Source organism: Nerophis lumbriciformis, linkage group LG23 (genome assembly GCF_033978685.3).
Source record: "Nerophis lumbriciformis linkage group LG23, RoL_Nlum_v2.1, whole genome shotgun sequence".
Taxonomy (NCBI): Eukaryota; Metazoa; Chordata; class Actinopteri; order Syngnathiformes; family Syngnathidae; genus Nerophis; species Nerophis lumbriciformis.
In genome coordinates, this window is record NC_084570.2 from 19,497,501 (window position 1) to 19,520,986 (window position 23,486).

General features: G+C 42.1%; 1 protein-coding gene across 3 annotated transcripts in view; it reads left to right on the forward strand.

The window, feature by feature from the left end:
• The window catches only part of LOC133622352 (gamma-aminobutyric acid receptor subunit gamma-3-like), a 257,275-nt gene extending 234,011 nt beyond the window's left edge, over positions 1-23,264 (forward strand). Inside the window, exons 9-10 of one of the 3 annotated variants that reach the window (XM_061984991.1) lie at positions 11,343-11,542; positions 12,953-13,095. In XM_061984991.1, coding sequence (XP_061840975.1) covers positions 11,343-11,542; positions 12,953-13,075 — 323 coding nt within the window. In that variant the 3' untranslated portion in view covers positions 13,076-13,095. Of the gene's footprint in view, positions 1-11,342; positions 11,543-12,952; positions 13,096-21,084 lie in introns of those variants that run through there. The other 2 variants (XM_061984992.2, XM_061984990.1) reach the window with 2 other exon arrangements.
• The last annotated feature ends 222 nt before the right edge of the window (positions 23,265-23,486 follow it).

Here is a 23,486-nt window from a genome sequence, read left to right on the forward strand (position 1 = left end):
ATTTTATTTATATATTTATTTTGTTTTTATTTTGTTCTGTCCAGCGACTCGGCTGTACAGAATTACAAATATGATAGTTAAAGTGATAGCAAAGAAGCAGTTAGTGAAATAAATATTAATAACACAGAAATGACAATGAGCATTATTACACTACAAATGGAGCAATACAAATACCAATAGAAATAACACTATTGATAATTAATAATAACGCTAATTACCTCTATTATCAACAATACAAATGTTTTAAATGCAACAACGCATATATGTAATGATAACTTGAAATACAAAATAAAGCAGATAAATGGAGGGGATGAAAGAGAAGCGAACTGTATTAACCTTGTAGATTGTTATAGTAATAATAGGTTAAGCTTTGTCAGTGTGCCATGTGTTACCCAGTTTACCCTAGGGTAACAACGTTAAAATATGTTTGATGAAACGTGATTATATGCCTGACTGCATACTTGTATATATACTTGTATATGTACAGAATGTGTATATGTATGTTTGTACAGTGAATGTATATCCACAGTATGTGTATATGTATGTTTGTACAGTGAATGTATATGTACAGTATGTATATATGTATGTTTGTAAAGTGAATGTATATGTGCAGTATGTATATATGTATGTTTGTACAGTAAATGTATTTGTACAGTATGTGTATATGTATGTATGTATGTATGTACAGTGAATGTATATGCACAGTATGTGTATATGTATGTTTGTAAAGTGAATGTGTATGTGCAGTATGTATATATGTATGCTTGTACAGTAAATGTATATGTACAGTATGTGTATATGTATGTTTGTACAGTGAATGTATATGTACAGTATGTATATATGTATGTTTGTAAAGTGAATGTATATGTATGTTTGTACAGTGAATGTGCGTGTGGCTGTAGTAACTTTGAGTGGGTAGGTACATACTGTATTTGTGTATATATGTGGGAGCATAGGTACCTATGTGTGCACGTATGTATGTATATATGTATGAACAATTGTGTGTATGTGAGTATATATGTGAATTTTTATGTACAATATATTTGACTCCCAGTATGTAGGGGCCCTAGCTATGTAATAATAGTGATAATTAAGAAACACCACCAAGGGCTTTCCTCTGTCGTCCAAAAAATGCAGACATTCTCCATGTTTTTTACAGGTGGAAAGTGTTAGTCCATCTTTATCATTCATTATTGTTCCAACACATTAAGGGCTTTTTTGACCTGTTGAGAGCAATCTATAGAGCTAATTTTTGTTAGACAATAAGATGATCACATTTCAAAATCTCTGTCATGTAAATGTTGCAAATGAGAATATGTTCTTATTTGCATCATATAGTTAAAGGTTAAAAATACATAAAGCTACGCGTAACCTAAGAAGTCAGAATGCCAGTGTGTCGATAAGTATTTAAATACCACTTCACTCAGAAGGCTTAGTAGAAACGTAATGTAATGGGTATGGTATTAGTTTGCTTCAAACATGCACGTGTTTACAGTTTCTCATTACAATATGTCTGAAAAGGAGTAGGAAGAAGCCGAGCTTATTTAATGCCACCCCTGTTACATATACACATTACTGCAGTAGTTGTGACCCCAAGATGCGGAAACAGGGGACAGCGGGCACATAAGAGTATTTAATGTCCAAAAAATAGAAAACTAGAGTGCAGCAGAGAGTGCACTTACAACCCAAAACTAGTGCAACATGGAAGGGCACAGGATGCAGGGAAAGGTATGCAACGTGTGAACTAGCAACCACACAGAATGTTCCAGCGGCAAGAGGCAGGTGAATCTGGCAAATAAACCCTCCTGATTAGTGATCAGGGACAGGTGAGTCCACAGATTGCCAAACAGGGAATAAAGTCATTGCAAGGCAACACACACAAAACAGGAAGTCAAAACAAGAATACGAGCGCTGGACCTGAACAAAAACACCAAACATCCAAAACAAGGTATGACCTGATCTGATAGGTCTTGACAATCTATTTCCGTTTAATAGCGGAAAAAAAATGTTTTCGATTCCTGAGCTCACTTTGTAACACAAGCAACTAAAGTTTTCATGAAGAAATACGTGTTTATACGTTTTGATTAAGATAAATAAGATTCTCTTTTTTTATACAATACGTTTCAATATGTTTATCAGGATTCTTCTACCTTGTATTTTGTAAACACTTTCCGTTTCAAGAGTTTCTTAGACTTATTAGTGCATTGTTTGATTTATTTGCGTGATCCATTCCATAATTAAATTACACATGCTGGTATGCTAACTGTTTTAAGTGTTGTACGTGCATACAAGGGTGTTAGCTATGCGACAATTGTTCTCGCGATTCCTGCTTCGTCTATGTAAGAAACCCATATAAGTTTTCATGAGAGCTGGGGTTCCCAAACTTTTACAACCGAGGGCCACGGACTAACAAATCAAAGAATGTGGGGGGCCATTCTGATACTTTTCACCTACACAACAGGAAAACATAGACTTTTTTTCAAAGAACTAGAAAAAGCAATTTCCTTAGAAATGTTTTGTGAATGCTGAAATCATACAGTAATAGTTAACAGGCCGGCCAGATAGCGTCAAGTAAGAAATGGGTTATACTTGTATAGCGCTTTTCTACCTTCAAGGTACTCAAAGCGCTTTGACACTATTTCCACATTCACCCATTCACACACACTGATGGTGGGAGCTGCCATACAAGGCCCTAACCACGACCCATCAGGAGCAAGGGTGAAGTGTCTTGCTCAAGGACGTGACTAGGTTGGTAGATGGGGATTGAACCAGGAACCCTCAGGTTGCTGGCACGGCTACTCTCCCAACCGTGCCACGTCGTCCCCAAATATGAGCAAAATTAGTTTAAAAAACAGTACTTTTAGTATGCTAACAGTAGCATGCTTGGAGTTAGCATTAGTGAAATACCAAAATATGACACCGAAGTGTATACCTGCTAAATTAGCTAAAAATCGAGCACACTAGCGTTAGCATGCTAAAATGTTAAATGTAACATGTGTCAAGGAACAAAATATATTACTGAGGCGTGCGCATGAAGGAATAATTTGTTTAAAATGCTGTTAGGGTTGGCATTAAGTACCAAATTATGACTAAGGTGTATATCTACAAAATTACAAAAAAAAAAAAAAAAGCTAACATTTTAACGTTAGCATGCACAGGTGTGATTCCTCAAGTAACAAACATATTTGACGCTGAGGTGTATACCTACAAAAATGGCAAAAAAGCTAGCATTGTAATATTAGCATGCTAACGATTGTTTTAGAAAATTATCTACGGGCCGCACTTTGGGCACCCCTGGATCAGACGGTTGACAGAGACAAATATGATTGGCCAAAATATGTGGGGAAGTTGCGGGCATCGGACAGAGTTGCGAGGCCGCACATAATGCGAGAGAATCGGTTGGATTTGCGCGAATTGGCAACATGCCACTGAATCATGTCGGAGTGAATGCATGACCGTTATTTCAAGCTTTAAGTCACCTCTGACCAGGTTAGATCAAAGTCTTTTCAAAATCCTTAGATTCTTTCATTACAAATGACACGATGACGTCATGTTTAATCCAATCATACTGAGCTAGCAAGTTTAATGAGGCCAAAACACAGTAGGAGGAAGATTCATTAATTAAAGTTAAAGGCCTACTGAAATGCGATTTTCTTATTTAAACGGGGATAGCAGGTTCATTCTATGTGTCATACTTGATCTTTTCGCGATATTGCCATATTTTTGCTGAAAGGATTTAGTAGAGAACATCGACGATAAAGTTCGCAAATTTTGGTCGCTGATAAAAAAGCCTTGCCTGTACCGGAAGTAGCAGACGATATGCGCGTGACGTCACAGGTTGTGGAGCTCCTCATATCCGCACATTGTTTACAATCATGGCCACCAGCAGCGAGAGCGATTCGGACCGAGAAAGCGACGATTTCCCCATTAATTTGAGCGAGGATGAAAGATTTGTGGATGAGGAAAGTGAGAGTGAAGGACTAGAGGGCAGTGGGAGCGATTCAGATAGGGAAGATGCTGTGAGAGGCGGGTGGGACCTGATATTCAGCTGGGAATGACTAAAACAGTAAATAAACACAAGACATATATATACTCTATTAGCCACAACACAACCAGGCTTATATTTAATATGCCACAAATTAATCCCGCATAACAAACACCTCCCCCTTCCCGTCCGTATAACCCGCCAATACAACACCTGCACAACACACTCAATCCCACAGCCCAAAGTACTGTTCACCTCCCCAAAGTTCATACAGCACATATATTTCCCCAAAGTCCCCACAGTTACGTACATGACATGCACATAGCGGCACGCACGTACGGGCAAGCGATCAAATGTTTGGAACCCGCAGCTGCATGCGTACTCACGGTACCGCGTCTGCGCATCCAACTCAAAGTCCTCCTGGTAAGAGTCTCTGTTGTCCCAGTTCTCCACAGGCCAATGGTAAAGCTTGACTGTCATCTTCCGGGAATCAATGAAACACCGGCTGTGTTATCCGGCACAACAGTCAGGGGGTGCGTTATCCAGCACAACACCTGCCGCAATACACCGCTTCCCACCTACAGCTTTCTTCTCTGCTGTCTCCATTGTTCATTGAACAAATTGCAAAAGATTCACCAACACAGATGTCCAGAATACTGTGGAATTTTGCGATGAAAACAGACGACTTAATAGCTGGCCACCATGCTGTCCCAAAATGTCCTCCACAATCCAAGACGTCACGCGCAGACGTCATCATACCGAGACGTTTTCAGCAGGATATTTCGCGCAAAATTTAAAATGGCACTTTAGTAAGCTAACCCGGCCGTATTGGCATGTGTTGCAATGTTAAGATTTCATCATTGATATATAAACTATCAGACTGCGTGGTCGGTAGTAGTGGGTTTCAGACGGCCATTAAAGTACCAATGATTGTCACACACACACTAAGTGTGGCAAAATTATTCTCTGCATTTGACCCATCACCCTTGTTTACCCCCTGGGTGGTGAGGGGAGCAGTGACCAGCAGCGCTGGCCACGTCCGGGAATAATTTTTGGTGATTTAACCCCCAATTCCAACCCTCGATGCTGAGTGCCAAGCAGGGAGGTAATGGGTCCCATTTTTATAGTCTTTGGCATGACTCGGCCAGGGTTTGAACTCACAACCTACCGATCTCAGGGTGGACACTCTAACCACTAGGCCCCGTTTGTCATGGTTTACCTGACACACGAAACGTGACCAATTTGGGGGTGCACTATCCACTATCCCGCCACTTCTTCATCTCACGCGAGATCCACCCAGGAATCCCTTCCCTTCCCTGTAGAAAATGTTTTACATGTACCGTATTTTTCGGAGTATAAGTCGCTCCAGAGTATAAGTCGCACCGACCGAAAATGCATAATAAAGAAGGAAAAAAACATATATAAGTCGCACTGGGGTGTAAGTCGCATTTTTGGGGGAAATTTATTTGATAAAACCCAACACCAAGAATAGACACTTGAAAGGCAATTTAAAATAAATAAAGAATAGTGAACAACAGGCTGAATAAGTGTACGTTATATGATGCATAAATAACCAACTGAGAACGTGCCTGGTATGTTAAAGTAACATATTATGGTAAGAGTCATTCAAATAACTATAACATATAGAACATGCTATACGTTTACCAAACAATCTGACACTCCTAATCGCTAAATCCCATGAAATCTTATACGTCTAGTCTCTTACGTGAATGAGCTAAATAATATTATTTGATATTTTACGGTAATGTGTTAATAATTTCACACATAAGTCGCTCCTGAGTATAAGTCGCACCCCCGGCCAAACCATTAAAAAACTGCGACTTATAGTCCGAAAAATACGGTAAATTTGAAATAAATGTTGGCCCGTTGAAACATTGGTTACGCCACACCTGCACGGACTTGACATTCATCTTTGCTGTGATCACAGCATCTAGCTCCATGTGTGTTCTGGCATATGAGCCGCAGCGTTTTACGCCACAGGTTCTCAATAGTCCGTGCAGACGAGGCATCGCCTCGGTTGCCATGGCACCACGCAGAGACATTACCCAAAGAGTGAATGAGAGGATGAAAACAACATTAGTGGCCCTAATTTGACGGAGAGAATCCACAGTGCGCGCTGGACCACGCACCAGGCATGTGCAGAGTCGAGGAAGCAGACGAGAGCGGGTCGTGTACCTTAAGTGTAGCGAGCGAGGACGTGCAAGACGAGCACTAGACCGGAGTAGGTCGCTTGAAATAGACTCGTCTCTATGGAAACGGTGGGCGAAAACGGCGCCATGAACGACAAGAGGATGAAAGAGGCTGAGGGAAGGAGAAGAAGGGCAAGGATCAGACGTAGCAGGAAGAGCCGTAGAATGTTCCGCCTGTGTCTCCATCGCACCCTCAGCCCTCTTCTTAACTTGGCTCCATTCAGTTAACGCCACATTGTTTTTAACAATGGCTTCTGATGAGCCAGGTCGAATTCCCAATCAGGTCCAATCTGTCCGTGCAACATTCATGTCGACAGGACATCACTGATGTTTTCAAGTTGGATTGGACTCTCACTATTATGTTAGATCCACTATGGACTGGACTCTCACTATTATGTTGGATCCACTATGGACTGGACTCTCACACTATTATGTTAGATCCACTATGGACTGGACTCTCACACTATTATGTTAGATCCACTATGGACTGGACTCTCACACTATTATGTTAGATCCACTATGGACTGGACTCTCACACTATTATGTTAGATCCACTATGGACTGGACTCTCACAATATTATGTTAGATCCACTATGGACTGGACTCTCACTATATTATGTTAGATCCACTATGGACTGGACTCTCACTATTATGTTAGATCCACTATGGACTGGACTCTCACACTGTTATGTTAGATCCACTATGGACTGGACTCTTACTATTATGTTAGATCCACTATGGACTGGACTTTCACAATATTATGCTAGACCCAATCGACGTCCATTGCATCCGGTCTCCCCTAGAGGGGGGGGGGGGCGGTCCTCTCCAAGGTTTCTCATAGTCATTCACATTGACATCCCACTGGGTTGTGAGTTTTTCCTTGCCCTCATGTGGGCTCTGAACTGAGGACGTCGTTGTGGCTTGTGCAGCCCTTTGAGACACTTGTGATTTAGGACTATATAAATAAACATTTATTGATTGATTGATTGAAGTTGAACCTTTTTTTTTTTTTTTTTTTTTCTTTTGAAGTTGAACATTTTTTGAAGAAACCCTGCAAATATTTCCTGACAGCTGGACAAGTGCGATACGGAGCGATTTGACCGCCACGTTTTGTAAGTGCTGTGATTGACGGGTGTTCCGATCAGCGTTTCAGGCCGCCGATTCCCATACGGATCTTCCATGTGTGAGATCGGCCGATACCGGCATCGATCACATGTATTTTGCAATGCGACAATCGCGAAAATGTTCCCCGAACTCAACCAATTCCTGCAAATTATGCAGTAATGCTTTCAACTTCTCAGCACATTCCGTCCAATTAACGTAAATTTCGGCAAGAAATTTGTCTCTGAGCGGTACGCAAACACGCACGTCAACTGTCAAATTAATTCATTAAATTTCCTGTTAATACCGTATTTTTCGGACTATAAGTCGCAGTTTTTTAATGGTTTGGCCGGGGGTGCGACTTATAATCAGGAGCGACTTATGTGTGAAATTATTAACACATTACCGTAAAATATCAAATAATATTATATAGCTCATTCACGTAAGAGACTAGACGTATAAGATTTCATGGGATTTAGCGATTAGGAGTGACAGATTGTTTGGTAAACGTATAGCATGTTCTATATGTTATAGTTATTTGAATGACTCTTACCATAATATGTTACTTTAACATACCAGGCACGTTCTCAGTTGGTTATTTATGCCTCATATAACGTACACTTATTCAGCCTGTTGTTCACTATTCTTTATTTATTTTAAATTGCCTTTCAAATGTCTATTCTTGGTGTTGGGTTTTATCAAATAAATGTCCCCAAAAAATGCGACTTATACTCCAGTGCGACTTATATATGTTTTTTCCCTTCTTTATTATGCATTTTCGGCCAGTGCGACTTATACTCCGAAAAATGCAGTACATTTCGGCAATTGAATTAGTCTCTGAGCGGCACGCAAACACGCATGTCAACTGTCAAATTAATTAATTAAATTTCCTGTTAATAACTGCTTTATTTTCTTCAATCGCCACTTCTTAAACTTTACTAAGCACTTCTTTCTTGGTGTTTCGAGCTACAAGTAGTTGAGTGGCTAGCTTAGCTATTAGCATGCTCAGTGTGTTACATGTTTAGCCTCGTACTCCAGTGACAATGTTACATAAGATACCACGTGTTGCAATAGAGGTGATTATTAACAACTTAGGGGAGCGTCTCCACACTGTGTGTACAGAACTCAAAACCAGTGAAGTTGGCACGTTGTGTAAATCGTAAGCTATTCAGGTGGAATTATTTCCCATTCTTGCTTGATGTACAGCTTTAAGTTTTTTTTGTTTTTTTTGTTGTTTTTTTGTGTGTCCTGTCCAGCTTCTCAGGCAAATCATATAGTTGATGTAGATGCCCATGTCGGCTGTTCAGATTTACTTTACAAAAGAGAAGTGTAGGATACTTCTCTTGTTGCCTTATTTGTATTTGACTTTATTGAATGTATTTATATTATCATTTAGTGCAGCCGGGCCGGAGCAGGAGGGGATGGAAAGAGAAAAAAAAGAAGACAGAGGGGGAAATTGTGGGGACAAGAGGGGGATTAGACAGAGAGACAAAAACAACAACAGCAAACAACAACAACAACAACAATAGAGCAACATCAGAAAATACGACATATACAAATATGATGGTAAAAGTAATAGCAAATAAGCAGTTAGCGAAAAATAAAAAAAATAATACAGAAATGACAATGAGCATTATTACACTACAAATGGATCAATACAAATACCAATATAAATAGCGCTATTGATAAAGAACACTACCAATACTTTACCTTTATTATCAACAATACAGTTGTTCAAATGCAACAATACATATACGTGATGATAACTTGAGATACGAAAGAATGCAGAAAAATGGAGGGGGAGAAAGAGAAGCAACCTACATTAACCTTGTAGATTGTTATAGTAACAATAGGTTAAGCTTTGTCAGTGTGCCATGTGTTACACCCAGTTTACCCTAGGGCAACAACGTTAATATATGTTTGATGAAACATGATTATGTGCATGAGTGTAAGTATGCATATGTACTTGTATATGTACAGAATGTGTATATGTGTTTGTACAATGAATGTATATGTACAGAATGTGTATATGTGTTTGTACAGTGAGTGTATATGTACAGTGTGTGTATGTTTGTATATTGAATGTGCGTGTGGGTGTACGAACTTTAAGTATGTAAATATGTACTGTATTTGTGTATGTATGTGGGAGCGTAGGTACCTATGTATGTATGTGAGCATATGTGAATTTGTATGTACAATATATTCGACTCCCAGAGTGCGTGGGAGCCAGAGCACGGCCCCATCACCCCCGAGAGCCCAACCCACAAACAGTAGGCGTGGTGCCCAGGGAACCAGGGACCACCGCCCCCACGCAGCCAAGCCGGCCAGCGACAGGAACCCCAGAGCCCGGCCCACCGCACCGCCCACAAGGGCCAGCAGCAGGCCGCAGACAGACGCACCCGGCAGACGACAAGGCACGAGAAAAGCAGGGGACAGCCAGACCCCAAGCCAGCGAGAGACCACACCCCACACGAGCAGAAAGGCGAGACGCCCCGCCCGAGGGACCCAGAGACTCCCCGCAACCGGACGGGAAGACCGCCCCTGCCCCACCGGCAACCGAGCCCCCACGAGCCCACCCCCCACCCCCGGAGAGCGCAGCGAGGCCAGCCCCCGGCCACCCCACCCAAATTAAGTTTTTCAACAGTCCGGGGGTCTCCGTTGTCGTATTTTAGGCTTCATAATGTGTTCACACATTTTCAATGGGAAACAGGTCTGGACGACAGGCAGGCCAGTCTAGTACCACGCTGTTGTAACACGTGTAGAATGTGGCTTGGCATTGTCTTGCTGAAATAAGCAGGGGCGTCCATGATAACGTTGGTTGGATGGCAACATATGTTGCTCCAAAACCTATATGTACCTTTCAGCATTAATGGTGCCTTCACAGATGTGTAAGTTACCCATGCCTTGGGCCCTAATACACCCCCATACCATCACAGATGCTGGCTTTTCAACTTAGCGCCTAGAACAGTCCGGATGGTTCTTTCCCTCTTTGGTCCGGAAGACACAACGTCCAGATTCCAAAAACAATTTGAAATGTGGACTTGTCAGACCACAGAACACTTTTCCACTTTGTATCAGTCCATCTTAGATGAGCTCAGGCCCAGCGAAGCTGGCAGTGTTTTAGGGTGTTGTTGATAAATGGCTTTCGCTTTGCATAGTAGAGTTTTAACTTGCACTTACAGATGTAGCGACCAACTGTAGTTACGGACAGTGGTTTTCTGAAGTGTTCCTGATATCCTTTACACACTGATGTCGCTCTTTGATGCAGTACCGCCTGAGGGATCGAAAGTCACGGGCTTGCAGCTTAAGTGCAGTGATTTCTCCGGATTTTCAGAACTTTTTGATTATATTACAGACCTTAGATGGTGAAATCCCTAAATTCCTTGCTCATTAAGAAATGTTGTTCTTAAACTGTTCGACAATTTGCTCACGCATTTGTTCACAAAGTGGTGACCCTCGCCCCATCTTTGTTTGTGAATGACTGAGCATTTCATGGAAGCTGCTTTTATACCCAATCATGGCACCCACCTGTTCCCAATTAGCCTGTTCACCTGTGGGATGTTCCAAATAAGTGTTTGATGAGCATTCCTCAACTTTATCAGGCTTTTTTCCCCACTTGTGCCAGCTTTATTTAACACATTGCAGGCATCAAATTCCAAATGAGCTAATATTTGCAAAAAAATTAAGTTTTCCAGTTCAAACGTTAAATATCTTGTCTTTGCAGTCTATTCAATTGGATATAGTTTGGAAAGGATTTGCAAATCATTGTATTCTGTTTTTATTTACGATTTACACAACGTGCCAACTTCACTGGTTTTGGGGTTTGTATATATACACGATTAGCTGCTCGCTTGTCAGCCGGGGGACTAAAAGTAAAAAGTCTCAGCCAGAGGGGATCAGCGTTTGTCATGTGGCGGTCACATACTCTTTCATGAAAATCGTCCGATACTTCTTGGCGGGCGATCGATCGACACATCCCTTCTTTCAAGACTCAAAGTGCTCTACGAGTATTTGTTGACAAATTGCTATTCATGCTCCCTTCCCAGGCATCACCACCGTGCTGACCATGACCACACTGAGCACAGTGGCCCGGAACTCTTTGCCCAGAGTCTCCTATGTGACGGCGATGGACCTGTTTGTAACCGTCTGCTTCCTGTTTGTCTTCGCCGCCATGATCGAGTACGCCATGATCAACTACTGCTCCCATACCATACGCAGAGCCCCGTCATCTAAGATCCACAAAATGGTAAGGACCCTTCTGTCTTCTCCGTCATCATTCGACACAGTACTGCCATACTGCCTTTCAAAATATGCACTTTTAAAGGGGAACATTATCACAATTTCAGAAGGGTTAAAACCATTAAAAATCAGTTCCCAGTGGCTTATTTTATTTTTCGAAGTTTTTTTCAAAATTCTACCCATCACGCAATATCCCTAAAAAAAAGCTTCAAAGTGCCTGATTTTAATCATCGTTATATACACCCGTCCATTTTCCTGTGACGTCACATAGTGATGCCAATACAAACAAACATGGCGGATAGAACAGCAAGATATAGCGACATTATCTCGGATTCAGACTCGGATTTCAGCGGCTTAAGAGATTCAACAGATTACGAATGTATTGAAACCGATGGTTGTAGTGTGGAGGCAGGTAGCGAAAACGAAATTGAAGAAAAAACTGAAGCTATTGAGCTATATCGGTTTGAACTGTATGCAAGCGAAACCGACGAAAACGACACGACAGCCAGCGACACGGGAGAAAGCGAGGACGAATTTGGCGATCACCTTCTAACCAACGATTGGTATGTGTTTGTTTGGCATTAAAGGAAACTAACAACTATGAACTAGGTTTACAGCATATGAAATACATTTGGCAACAACATGCACTTTGAGAGTGCAGACAGCCCAGTTTTCATCAATTAATATATTCTGTAGACATACCCTCATCCGCTCTCTTTTCCTGGGGGTCTGGCGGCAGATTTCTTTGACTTTATCGTTGGAAATGCATCTGCTTTGAGTGTCGCAGGATATCCACACATTCTTGCCATCTCTGTCGTAGCATAGCTTTCGTCGGTAAAGTGTGCGGAACAAACGTCCAATTTCTTGCCACTTTCGCATCTTTGGGCCACTGGTGCAACTTGAATCCGTCCCTGTTTGTGTTGTTACACCCTCCGACAACACACCGACGAGGCATGATGTCTCCAAGGTACGGAAAACAGTCGAAAAAACGGAAAATAACAGAGCTGATTTGACTCGGTGTTTGTAACGTCATCGCTCCGAGAGGGAATAATAGAAAGGCGTTTAATTCGCCAAAATTCACCCATTTAGCGTTCGGAAATCGGTTAAAAAATATATGGTCTTTTTTCTGCAACATCAAGGTATATATTGACGCTTACATAGGTCTGGTGATAATGTTCCCCTTTAATGAAAACAAAGAATGTCATTAGCACAAAACATTGTGACCTCGCTACCTCTGATGGGTCTTTGCTGATAAATGAAACCCAGATGTCTGATCAAAAGACCACCAGCATCTCTGCTTAGTGCTCATTGATGGCATCTCTTGTATACTAAGGGAACCATGTTTTCCAAGGTGCATGTCGTAATCCTTATGAGCTCAATTGTGCCGCTTAAGAATCTTCGCTTCCTTCAACTAAAGAGCGCTCCAAGCCTTGCGTGGGTGTTCTCAAGGCTGCACCTGTCACCAGTGCCTCGATGGCAGCAGTGCACATCGACTCGCCACAGCTGCTGCCATGAGGATGATGGAGGTGTCGGGTCTTAAGGCTACCAAAAACGTCGGTTGTCAACATAACAATTCTTACAGAAGCTAAGCAAGACTAACACCTTTAATAAACCTGTTACCTTGCTTTGTCTCTGTTGAGTTGTTTGTGTGTTGGTGGTGGGAGCCTCTGACATCATCGCCTCCCACCCCGTGATACAGTTTGGTGATATTGTTCTACTCCGCTGAAGGACAAGCCATGAGTCACTTGTTGTCTTCAGGTTCCTAGCTTTAGGCCATGTCCACACGAACACAGATACTTAATAAACGCATACTTATCTCTCCGTTTAGGACTCTTTTCCACACGCAGACGCATACTTTTGTCTTTAAAGACGCAGACTTTTGCAAACGCCGGACAAAGTGTAGAGATCCAAAACTCTCCGCTTAGTGCAGGGGTCGGCAACCTTTACAAGTCAAAGAGCCATTTTGACCAGTTTCACAAGTTAAAGAAAACAATGGGAGCCACAAAAATCTTTTGAAATTTAAAATGAAATAACACTGCATACAAAGTTTTTTTTTTTGCTTTGCGCTATGTATAAACCAAGGGTCTCAGACACGCGGCCCACACCTTAATATGAAAATGTTAGTGCGGCCCGCTTGACAGTGTCATACTTGTCGATCCTCCCAATTTTTCCGGCATTTCAGGGAAACTATTCTCTCGAACGTGCCGTGATGGTACAGCATTAAGCGCCCACTACAACCAGCGTGCCAGTTTAGCCACACGTTGTTTGGGGCTTCTGCTTGCCCACGTAAGTGACAGCAATGCATACTTGGTCAACAACCACACAGGTTACACTGACGGTGGCGCCATAAAAAATTTTAACACTCTTACTAATAATGCGCCACACTGTGAACCCACACCAAACAAGGATGACAAACACATTTCGGGAGAACATCTGCACCATAACACAACATAAACACAACAGAACAAATACCCAGAATCCCATGCATCTCTAAGTCTTCCGGGCTACATTATACACCCCCGCTACCAAACCCCGCCCACTTCAACCGACGCACAGGGGGGGGGGAGTTGATGTGTGAGGGAGCAGGGTTGGGGTGGGGGCGGGGTTTGGTGGTAGCAGGGGTGTATAATGTAGCCCGGAAGAGTCAGGGCTGCATGGGATTCTGGGTATTTGTTCTGTTGTGTTTATGTTGTGTTTGTCATTCTTGTTTGGTTTTGGTTCAAAGTGTGGCGCATTATTAGTAAGAGTGTTAAAGTTGTTTTATATGGCCACCGTCAGTGTAACCAGTGTGGTTATTGACCAAGTATGCCTTGCTGTCACTTACGTGGGCAAGCAGAAGCCCCAAACAACGTGTGGCTAAACCGGCACGCTGTGCCGCATCAGAGTGATCAAAGAGCCGCGGGTTGCCGACCCCTGGCTTAGTGTATGCGTGTACACAGCACAAACGGAGACTTGTGATCATGTGGTCATTTCCACGCTCAACAACACTGCCTTGCTGCCTTTAAACACACCATAAGAGGATTTAATGTATGTTTGAACTAGGGCTGCAACTAACGATTAATTTGATAATCGGTTAATCTGTCGATTATTACTTCGATTCATCGATTAATAATCGGATAAAAGAAGTGAAGTGTGAAGTGAATTATATTTATATAGCGCTTTTTCTCTAGTGACTCAAAGCGCTTTACATAGTGAAACCCAATATTTAAGTTACGTTTAAACCAGTGTGGGTGGCACTGGGAGCAGATGGGTAAAGTGTCTTGCCCAAGGACACAACGGCAGTGACTAGGATGGCGGAACCGGGGATCGAACCTGGAACCCTCAAGTTGCTGGCACGGCCACTCTACCAACCGAGCTATACCGCCCCAAAGAGACAAACTACATTTCTATCTTTTCCAGTATTTTACTGGAAAAAAACAGCATACTGGCACCATGTTCTAGACATTGGGGATGCAGCATACAGCAATAACAACACAGAAATGTAACTCATCAGATCAGAACTGGATCAGATATTGTACACGTTTCTGTTGTGAATAATAAAGGATTCATTTTAGGCTGCCTCTGAATAATAGCATGAAATATTCCAGCACCTTCATAACATTTAGTTATACTAAAGCGTCACTCAAATCTAAATATATTTATATAGCTTTATCTGGCCCGGCTACATTGATCCATTGTGAAACCAACCTGAGATATTTCCGTCCGTTACGTTTATTTTGAAATTGGTAACCGTGCGTTTTCTCTCTCAAAACGGAGTCAAATGTGCCGGAGACACATTATCAGCCCCGCGTTGCAACCAAGGCACAACGTTAACGTTACTCACAAAAAAGCTGAACTCATGAATGCCTGTTGCCACTATGGACTTAAAAAGTTACGTACCGTGAGTTATTCCCTTCATTCATGGCTCCAACATGTTTCCTTTTCAGGTGCTCCTGAAGCAATGTTGTACTTCCGTGCCATTTTCTAGGAAACGGTCTTTTTTTAAGTCTTTAAAGTAAAGTGTTCCCACACTTTTGACGACTTAGGTCGTACACTTTTCTCCATTGAAGCAATAACCTCAAGATGTTGCTCCGCTAAACTATCCGTACTGTTTTCCTCCGCCATTTTTCAAATGTTTCCAGCAAAGGAGACGCCGTGGTCACGTGAGCTGCACATGACACATCATTGGCTGGCTTACCTCCACCTCATGAGACGTAGCCTCAGCGCCGCCCTGGCGCTGTTTTGTACTGTTTTTGTACTTATTTTGATTATTGTTTATCAGCTGTTTGTAAATGTTGCAGTTTATATATAAAGGTTTATAAAAAAATATATATATACCGTATTTTTCGGAGTATAAGTCGCACCGGAGTATAAGTCGCACCTGCCGAAAATGCATAATAAAGAAGGAAAAAAACATTTATAAATCGCACTGCAGCCCGGCCAAACTATGAAAAAAACTGTGACTTATAGTCAGAAAAATACGGTATATAACAAAAAAAAAAAAAAAAAAAGCCTCCGCGCATTCGCATAGCATAGTTCCAACGAATCGATGACTAAATTAATCGCCAACTATATTGATAATCGATTTTAATCGATTTAATCGATTAGTTGTTGCAGCCCTAGTTTGAACGTAAACATGCTGTTATTTTCACTCAGCATTAATACAAAAGACACATCAAAATGGGCTTTGTGACACTCCCACCAGTGGTAATGACAGTCAGCTGTTTTGGTAATGATCGCTGTCGAACCTCCACCTGATGGGACAACTTTGACAAGCAAGACTTTTTGCTCTGTGTCATAAGAAAGATGCAACATTATCTCATGTTTTTAGTCCTTGTTTAAAGTTAAAGTACCACTGATAGTCACACACACACTAGGTGTGGTGAAATTACTCTCCCATCCTGACCCATCCTCTTGTTCCACCCCCTGGGAGGTGAGGGGAGCAGTGAGCAGCAGCGGTGGCCGCGCTCGGGAATCATTTAACGACAAATCATGACGTTAACTTACATGTGTTGTTTCCATTTTTGTAGATGGAGCCGTGTAAAAAATGAGCAAGCAACTACAAAAAAACATAATGTAGCGTCCTCCTTGTCGTGTGTACTGATGTTAAAGACAATATACGCTTCATTATACATGTACCATATCACTATATCCATGATTAAATGCTTTATAATTCCCTTAAACATGCAAAATGGTTTCCTTGGCTCGTTAGTTTGTGTTGATTTTAGAAATAATGTACACTTCATTGCACATGTAATACATCACCATGTTGCTGAACATGTTTTAATTCTATGAGTGTTGGGTTTCAGCAGCACAGGCGTGCATTCACTCTTTAACAATGTTCCCAGGAGTCTGTGTACGTGCAGGCTGGTTTTAAAGATAATGTACATGTCATTGTACATCTAAAGTTCCATCCATCCATCCATTTCTACCGCTTATTCCCTTTGGGGTCGCGGGGGGCGCTGGAGCCTATCTCAGCTACAATCGGGCGGAAGGCAGTGTACACCCTGGACAAGTCGCCACCTCATCACAGTTGATCAAAATAAATACAATAATGCCACCGAGTCAGATATTGCTGCTTCTTCCAGGATTGTGATTGGACAAAGTGTATGTAGTGTGTATGCGTTTGTGTGTAGACAGTTTTGAAACTACACTTGTGTGGATGGAGATCGTTTTAACCCCAAATATGTGTTTTTGAAACTCTGTGTGTTCGTGTGGACATGGCCTTAATGTCTAACCAAAAAACGATTGCAGTCGCTCAAGGGCAAGATGTGGCGATGACATCACGTGCGGCCTCGTCGCACTTACACGGCATCCAGTTAGATAACCGTGAAACCTCTGAGGTCCAACGCGATCCTTTCACTCGGTGACCTTCAGTTTGTTCAAATCTATAAACAATATTTTCTATAGAAAATCCCGGATATACAGTACAGGCCAAAGGTTTGGACACACCTTCTCCTCATTCAATGTGTTTTCTTTACTTTACACTGTAGATTGTCACTGAAGGCATCAAAACTATGAATGAACACATGTGGAGTTATGTACTTAACAAAAAAAAGGTGAAATAACTGAAAACATGTTTTGTATTCTAGTTTCTTCAAAATAGCCACCCTTTGCTTAGATTACTGATTTGCACACTCTTGGCATTCTCTCGATGAGCTTCAAGAGGTAGTCACCTGAAGCTCATCGAGAGAATGCCAAGAGTGTGCAAAGGTTTGATAAACTAAAATTACAGAAAACAATGGTAGGTATGAAAAACACTAACCTATTTAAGCTCACGATGCAGTAAGTTGAATCAATCAATCAATCAATGTTTATTTATATAGCCCTAAATCACAAGTGTCTCAAAGGGCTGCACAAGCCACAACGACATCCTCGGTACAAAGCCCACATAAGGGCAAGGAAAAACTCACCCCAGTGGGACGTCGATGTGAATGACTATGAGAAACCTTGGAGAGGACCGCATATGTGGGTAACCCCCCCCCTCTAGGGGAGACCAAAAGCAATGGATGTCGAGTGGGTCTGACATAATATTGTGAGAGTCCAGTCCATAGTGGATCCAACATAATAGTAAGAGTCCAGTCCATAGTGGGGCCAGCAGGACACCATCCCGAGCGGCGCAGAGATGTTCCCAGCCAATGCACAGGCGAGCGGTCCACCCCGGGTCCCGACTCTGGACAGCCAGCACTTCATCCATGGCCACCGGACCTGTGCCCCCCCCCCCTCCACAAGGAAAAGGGGAGCAGAGGAGAAAAGAAAAGAAACGGCAGATCAACTGGTCTAACAGGGGGGCTATTTAAAGGCTAGAGTATACAAATGAGTTTTAAGATGGGACTTAAATGCTTCTACTGAGGTAGCATCTCTAATTGTTACCGGGAGGGCATTCCATAGTACTGGAGCCCGAATAGAAAACGCTCTATAGCCCGCAGACTTTTTATGGGCTCTGGGAATCACTAATAAGCCGGAGTTCTTTGAACGCAGATTTCTTGCCGGGACATATGGTACAATGCAATCGACAAGATAGGACGGAGTTAGACCGTGTAGTATTTTATACGTAAGTAGTAAAACCTTAAAGTCACATCTTAAGTGCACAGGAAGCCAGTGCAGGTGAGCCAGTATAGGCGTAATATGATCAAACTTTCTTGTTCTTGTCAAAAGTCTAGCAGCCGCATTTTGTACCAATTGTAGTCTTTTAATGCTAGACATAGGGAGACCCGAAAATAATACGTTACAGTAGTCGAGACGAGACGTAACGAACGCATGAATAATGATCTCAGCGTCGCTAGTGGATAAAATAGAACGAATTTTAGCGATATTACGGGGATGAAAGAAGGCCGTTTTAGTAACACTCTTAATGTGTGACTCAAAGGAAAGAGTTGGGTCGAAAATAATACTCAGATTCTTTACTGATTCGCCTTGTGTAATTGTTTGGTTGTCAAATGTTAAGGTGGTATTATTAAATAAATGTCGGTGTTTAGCAGGACCGATAATCAGCATTTCCGTTTTCTTGGCGTTGAGTTGCAAGAAGTTAGCGGACATCCATTGTTTAATTTGAATGATGCGGACACGTTTGTTACTGGATACTTTCTAATATTTTCTGCCCTGGAGACTTTGTTTGTGTGAGTAATATGCAATTATATCATTCAAAGGCCTACTGAAACCCATTACTACCGACCACACAGTCTGATAGTTTATATACCAATGATGAAATCTTAACATTGCAACACATGCCAATACGGCCGAGTTAGCTTACTAAAGTGCAATTTTAAATTTCGCACAAAATATCCTGCTGAAAACGTCTCGGTATGATGACGCCTGCGCGTGACGTCACGGATTGTAGAGGACATTTTGGGACAGCATGGTGGCCAGCTATTAAGTCGTCTGTTTTCATCGCAAAATTCCACAGTATTCTGGACATCTGTGTTGGTGAATCTTTTGCATTTTGTTCAATGAACAATGGAGACAGCAAAGAAGAAAGCTGTAGGTGGGAAGTGGTGTATTGCGGCAGGTGTTGTGCCGGATAATGCACCCCCGCCGTAGAGTGCACCCCATGACTGTTGTGCCGGATAACACAGCCGGTGTTTCATTGTTTACATTCCCGGAAGATGACAGTCAAGCTTTATCATTGGCCTGTGGAGAACTGGGACAACAGAGACTCTTACCAGGAGGACTTTGAGTTGGATGCGCAGACGCGGTACCGTGAGTACGCATGCAGCTGCGGCTTCCAAACATTTGATCGCTTGCCCGTACGTGCGTGCCGCTATGTACATGTCACGTAAGTAACTTTGGGGACTTTGGGGAAATATATGTACTGTATGAACTTTGGGGAGGTGAACGGTACTTTGGGCTGTGGAATTGAGGGTGTTGTGCAGGTGTTTTGAGTTGTATTGGCGGGTTATATGGACGGAAGGGGGAGGTGTTTGTTATGCGGGATTAATTTGTGGCATATTAAATATAAGCCTGGTTGTGTTGTGGCTAATAGAGTATATATATGTCTTGTGTTTATTTACTGTTTTAGTAATTCCCAGCTGAATATCAGGTCCCACCCGCCTCTCACAGCATCTTCCCTATCTGAATCGCTCCCACTGCCCTCTAGACCTTCACTCTCACTTTCCTCATCCACGAATCTTTCATCCTCGCTCAAATTAATGGGGAAATCGTCGCTTTCTCGGTCCGAATCGCTCTCGCTGCTGGTGGCCATGATTGTAAACAATGTGCAGATGTGAGGAGCTCCACAACCTGTGACGTCACGCTACTCGTCTGCTACTTCCGGTACAGGCAAGGCTTTTTTATCAGCGACCAAAAGTTGCGAACTTTATCGTCGATGTTCTCTACTAAATCCTTTCAGCAAAAATATGGCAATATCGCGAAATGATCATATATGACACATAGAATGGACCTGCTATCCCCGTTTAAATAAGAAAATCACATTTCAGTAGGCCTTTAATACTTGTTTGTATTGACAAATGTGTAGTTTTAGACTGCAATATTGTTCAATTAGGGACACTTAATATATATGGTAAATGGTAAATGGGTTATACTTGTATAGCGCGTTTCTACCTTTTTTAAGGAACTCAAAGCGCTTTGACACTATTTCCACATTCACACACTGATGGCGGGAGCTGCCATGCACGGCGCTAACCATGCCCATCAGGAGCAAGGGTGAAGTGTCTTGCTCAAGGACACAACGGACGTGACTCGGATGGTAGAAGGTAGGGATTGAACCAGTAACCCTCAGATTGCTGGCACGGCCACTCTCCCAACTTCGCCACGCCGTCCCCATATATGTCTGGATTGTGTGCTCTTGTGTGCTTAGCTGTTGTGTAGCTGCTCGTTCCTGGTAGCCTATAGTCTACCATGTTTACCATTCATAAATGAGTTTACTAAAATAGAAGGATTTGTGTGCTTATTGGCTGTCCGACTTTGCCCAAGTAAACAGGACTGCTTGTATTGGAGACTTTACTTACAAGCACATGTCCAGTAACTGTGATTATGAATGACCGATATCGTAGTAGGTACCATTATCTTAGTGCTTAAGTAGGTTAACTTGTCTGTGTCTCCCACTTTTAGGCATATTCCTCCTTCAGTACGAGTCGCCCACCACATCGGCCAATGATGCCTAGAGGCAACGCTCTTTTCTGGCAGGACTACGACGACGACTGCCTGGACCAGTGCCTGGACGGCAAAGATTGCAAGAGCTTCTTCTGCTGCTACGAGGAATGTAAAGAAGGCGGCTGGAAGAAAGGGCGCGTCCACGTCAACATCAGCGAACTGGATTCCTACTCACGGGTTTTCTTCCCGACGTCTTTCTTGCTCTTCAACATTGTCTACTGGGTCAGCTACCTCTACCTCTAGACGGACTCTGAGGAGGAGAACTGGAGCCTTTGGACTGGTCACTCTGCCTACGGCGTGGAGGACGGGCCGTGGCGGGGAGACGAGAGGGACATGAACGAGAATGGAGAGGTCCTGTTTGTGGCTACGAGCAGCCCACAGACACCTGAGTGGCACTGCAGTATTTCAGTCCGCGAGGCGACAGAGCACCCATAGTGCCTTCTTTAGAAAGGGTGCATAAGGTCAGCGTAGCGTCGTTATTTTTATTAGCGCATCCATCACTCGCCGCATGCTGAGCTGTTTTATCACCAGGCTGGGAGATATTTAAAGGTTCACCATTCATCCCGTAGCACTTTAGAAATAGTGCCAATAATACTCCAATCCGAGCAGAAGTACTAGTTTTGCTACGGAAAGTAATGAGCAGGCAATGAATACTGCAGAATAGATCTTCTGCCAAACTTGCTATTTTTATTATTGGTAGTTGTAAGTTTCCATGCAGTTCATTGAAAAAGGAGATTTGTGTTCTTTGGCCCCCTGGTGAAATATGTAAGGGATTTCTGAAGAACTGCCATTTGTGGGACCCTAAGCCGCCCTCCCTCGTCTGTAAAACACTTTCTACAGATTGTGGTCCCAAGTAGGACCGTGAACGGTGTTGGAAAAATGGATGGCATGAATGGCTGTGGATGGTTTTGGCCCTCACTCGGCCACTGCGATGTAAAAATTGATTCCCCGTATGGAGACATGTGGAGCTTAACTTTACCGTTCTGTTGTGTTTTTGCAGTTATTTGGCATTGTAGAACACACACTAGACTACCATAGGGCCCTCCTCCCATGTGCTTCAGTGAAAAACGTGTCCCCTTCTTTAGTGCGCACCTTTGTTCCTAAGGTGGAGTGACCTTTAAATGTGGGCGTTTCCAGTCAAATCCGTCCTTCCGCGTATTCTCCCATCGAATCAAGTATTTTTGCTCCTACGCGTTTCTGAGGATGCAAATAGTCCAGCTAAGGCTGGGCGATATGGTTAAACTCTATCACGATATACAGTAGGTGTTTTATATCAAACGATATCAATAATTATTGATATTTTTTAGGACCTATTGAAAACGAGGACTAGGAGAAAAAAATATGAAATGTTAACATTTTTATTTCAAATATAATATATTCCTCTGACTATAATCCCCTCAGCTATCAAGGCAGGAAATAAAGGAAATGTCAACAATAGCACGAAAACAATGTAAACCAAATTCTAAAATCACATTGAACACTTAATAGCCTCTTAAAATGATGGTGGTGTGGAGCGTCATTTACAGACCACATTGGTCTGACTACGGTCTGTTTTTAAAAAACTGGCACACTGTTGAGGTGACTTTTCCCGTTTTATCCACAATTTCTTCATTTTTACCTTCTCTTCTCACTCCATGAAGAGAATCAACCGCGGGACAACGGCGCAACATCTTGATAGTCAATATTGTTACCCGATTGGCTGTTAGCGTGTCACTCCCACTGATCAGTGATCACTTCCTGCGTTGCTTGGTTACCGGGGAGCGAGTGCCTTTGTTCATGCAACCAACCTTGCTTCGCAACTGGGTTTCTTTTGACAAAGGAGGGGAAAAATAAAAAATAAACGTTTTGTTGAAAGCATTTTTTATTGATATCTGTTGCGTGTGTAACCCGATATATCTTGATGTCGTTTTATCGTCCAGTGCCCCAAGAAGGTGAAACATTGTATTGCACTTAAATTTGGAAGCAGTGGACATGACATGTAATAAAATAATAGAAGAAACTTCGCTTCAATTGAGACACCTGGAAACATCCAATGAGATAAAGATAATAAAAATGCGCATTATTGTCTCTTCTGTTCGTGCGGAAGACTAACAGACATTCAATATACACAACGATGTCCTCTGGACAGTGAGGCCTAATACAAATACAAAAAAAAAAGTATTTTATATTTGTATATATATATAAATATACATATATATATATATATATGTATGTATATATATGTATGTATATATTATATAACTATATATATATACAGTATATATATATATATATACATATGTACATATGTATATATTATATATAATATATATACAAATATATTATATACATATATTATATATAATATATATTATACAGAA